Here is a 3,068-nt window from a genome sequence, read left to right on the forward strand (position 1 = left end):
TTACCCCATGTCCTTTACATATTGTGCCCCCATCTCTACATACACATCCCACCACCATCCCCCGACCTCCTCCTCACACCCTCATTCCATCATATATTACCCCATGTCCTTTACATATTGTGCCCCCATCTCTACATACACATCCCACCCCCCCCCCCCCCTCATATCTTACCCCCTCATTGTATCATATCTTACCCCATGTCCTTTATATATTGTACCCCCATCTCTACATACAGACACCTTTCACCACTGCCACTTATTACACCCTTTAGAATACAATGATGTCACCTGGTCCCGGTCTTGGTCCATGGACACAGATAGGTGTAAATTAGGGGGTACAGCTGCCAGTCGTAGAGGCATCTTGTCAATATCGGACACCTCCAGGTGTCGGGCCACATCTTGAGCAGTACCCAGGGTGGCTGTGGCTGTAAGGCCAAGAAGACACCTAACACCGAGACGTTCCCGAAGAACCTGAGAAAAGAACAGTTGGTGAGCTCCGACTGATTAGTTCCAGGAGTTCTTTTCATGTCGGAGAATGAGAAATCCATACTCGCCTTGCATAGCCGAAGATAACAGGGCCGAAAATTGTGGGACCACTCCGAGACACAGTGAACTTCATCTATACATGCAAAGGCCACTGGGGGCAGCTGGTCAGCCGGAGGCAAACAACTGGATCCTGAGAGACCTCCACCAACCAGAGCCTCTGGTGAAAGGAGCAGCACATGCACCTTGCCTTGTTTCACCTAAAATGATCAAAAGGAGAACAAATTGGAACCGGCAGGACAATGGGAGGAGGTTCCAATAAAAATCAGGATAATGGTACACCAGCCTATGATTTCCAACCCCTAAGGGTCCTTACCAGTAGCAAATACACCTGCTGTATAAATCCTCCATGGTTTGAATCAGTAAAACTGTCCCCCTCATATTTCCATTACAATATAAAGAAAGCCTTCCACCAAAGGTGCTCCCCTCCTCCACATCGACAGAGCAGGACTAGTAGACTCTACAAGGGGGACACATGGAGGGTGTACCTGTGTAACCCTCACACAGATACAATACATAGGAGAGCTCACCTTGTCCATAGCCACTTCTCGCTGATTTTTCGTCATGTTGGAATGAATACAAACGGCTTGAAGCTTCGAAGGAAGACCAGACACCTACACGGGGGAGAAACATTATTAGCAGGAACCATCAGGGTGTGCCACTCATCTATCCAGACCCAGAGCCCCATGATCTATATTCCCCATGTCCAGACCCAGAGCCCCATCGTCTATATATTCCCCATGTCCAGACCAAGAGCCCCATCGTCTATATTCCCCATGTCCAGACCCAGAGCCCAATCATCTTTATTCCCCATGTCCAGACCCAGAGCCCAATCGTCTTTATTCCCCATGTCCAGACCCAGAGTCCCATCGTCTATATTCCCCATGTCCAGACCCAGAGTCCCATCGTCTATATTCCCCATGTCCAGACCCAGAGTCCCATCGTCTATATTCCCCATGTCCAGACCCAGAGCCCCATCGTCTATATTCCCCATGTCCAGACCCAGAGCCCCATCCCTTCTATTCACCCCGTCCAGACCCAGAGCACCATCGTCTATATTCCCCATATCCAGACCCAGAGCCCCATCGTCTATATTCCCCATGTCCAGACCCTGGTCCATGCAAGTAACAAGAAATCACAGGGCCCCCTAGGCAAAATGTTGTATCTCCTCTACTCGCCCCTCCATACCTGGAGCCCCACCTCCTCTACTCGCCCCTCCATACCTGGAGCCCCACCTCCTCTACTCGCCCCTCCATACCTGGAGCCCCACCTCCTCTACTCGCCCCTCCATACCTGGAGCCCCACCTCGTCTACTCGCCCCCTCCATACCTGGAGCCCCTTTAATTACTCAAATTTCCTCCAAAAGAAAATCAAAAATGGAGAGTAGAAGAACTAAGAACTTTACCTGATCATCCATAAGAGAAACCAGTGGAGAAATGACCAGAGAGATACATGGAGACCGCTGGGAGTACAGAAATGCTGGCAACTGATAACACAGAGATTTCCCCATTCCTGTGGAGAGGATTACCAGGGAGGACAGGCCTGAAACAGCAGAGATGATGGGTGAGAAGACAGGAAGGAGGGAGGCAGAGATTATGGGTGAGAAGACAGGAAGGAGGGAGGCAGGGATGATGGGTGAGAAGACAGGAGGAGGGAGGCAGAGATGATGGGTGAGAAGACAGGAAGGAGGGAGGCAGAGATATAGACCTCAGGGGGGGTATCTGTAGGACCGAAAGGATAACATTAGAATTTCAGGACCGTAACCCTAAAAATATAAATGATGTATGCAGAGACGTCACCCCCTCTAACCCTAAGCCGAAACCACCAAAAGTAAATCCCAACCTGCCACGTGTACAGCAGCCAAATCACCAAAATCCTAACCCCATATCACCCATCCAATGATGACCACTAACCCCATATCACCCATCCAATGATGACCACTAACCCCATATCAACCCTCCAATGATGACCACTAACCCCATATCACCCATCCAATGATGACCCCCTAACCCCATATCACCCATCCAATGATGACCCCTAACCCTATATCATCCATCCAATGATGACCCCCTAACCCCATATCACCCATCCAATGATGACCCCTAACCCCATATCATCCATCCAATGATGACCCCCTAACCCCATATCACCCACCCAATGATGACCACTAACACCATCCAATGATGACCCCCCACCCCCCCCATATCCACCCAATGATGACCCCTAACCCCATATCATCCATCCAATGATGACCCCTAACCCCATATCATCCATCCAATGATGACGCCTGACCTTACATTATCAATACAGTAATATCATAAAGCATAACCATATATCATTCATAAAGCAAAGCCCCCTCCGTCCCATCACCAATAAGCCCCCTCCATCCCTTCACCAATAAGCCCCCTCCATCCCTTCACCAATAAGCCCCCTCCATCCCTTCACCAATAAGCCCCCTCCATCCCTTCACCAATAAGCCCCCTCCATCCCTTCACCAATAGGCCCCCTCCATCCCTTCACCAATA

General features: G+C 50.1%; 1 protein-coding gene across 1 annotated transcript in view; it reads right to left on the minus strand.

Annotated features, from left to right (window-relative positions):
* The window catches only part of RECQL4 (RecQ like helicase 4), a 50,585-nt gene that overhangs the window by 26,691 nt on the left and 20,826 nt on the right, over positions 1-3,068 (minus strand). Inside the window, exons 11-14 of the mRNA XM_018574671.1 lie at positions 1,949-2,250; positions 1,074-1,157; positions 555-743; positions 289-471 (exon numbers count right to left, since the gene is read on the minus strand). Of these exons, the coding sequence (XP_018430173.1) occupies positions 289-471; positions 555-743; positions 1,074-1,157; positions 1,949-2,250 (758 nt within the window). The remainder of the gene's footprint in view (positions 1-288; positions 472-554; positions 744-1,073; positions 1,158-1,948; positions 2,251-3,068) is intronic.

The sequence above is a fragment of the Nanorana parkeri genome, unplaced genomic scaffold (genome assembly GCF_000935625.1).
Source record: "Nanorana parkeri isolate BGI_ZX_2015 unplaced genomic scaffold, ASM93562v1 scaffold3150, whole genome shotgun sequence".
Taxonomy (NCBI): Eukaryota; Metazoa; Chordata; class Amphibia; order Anura; family Dicroglossidae; genus Nanorana; species Nanorana parkeri.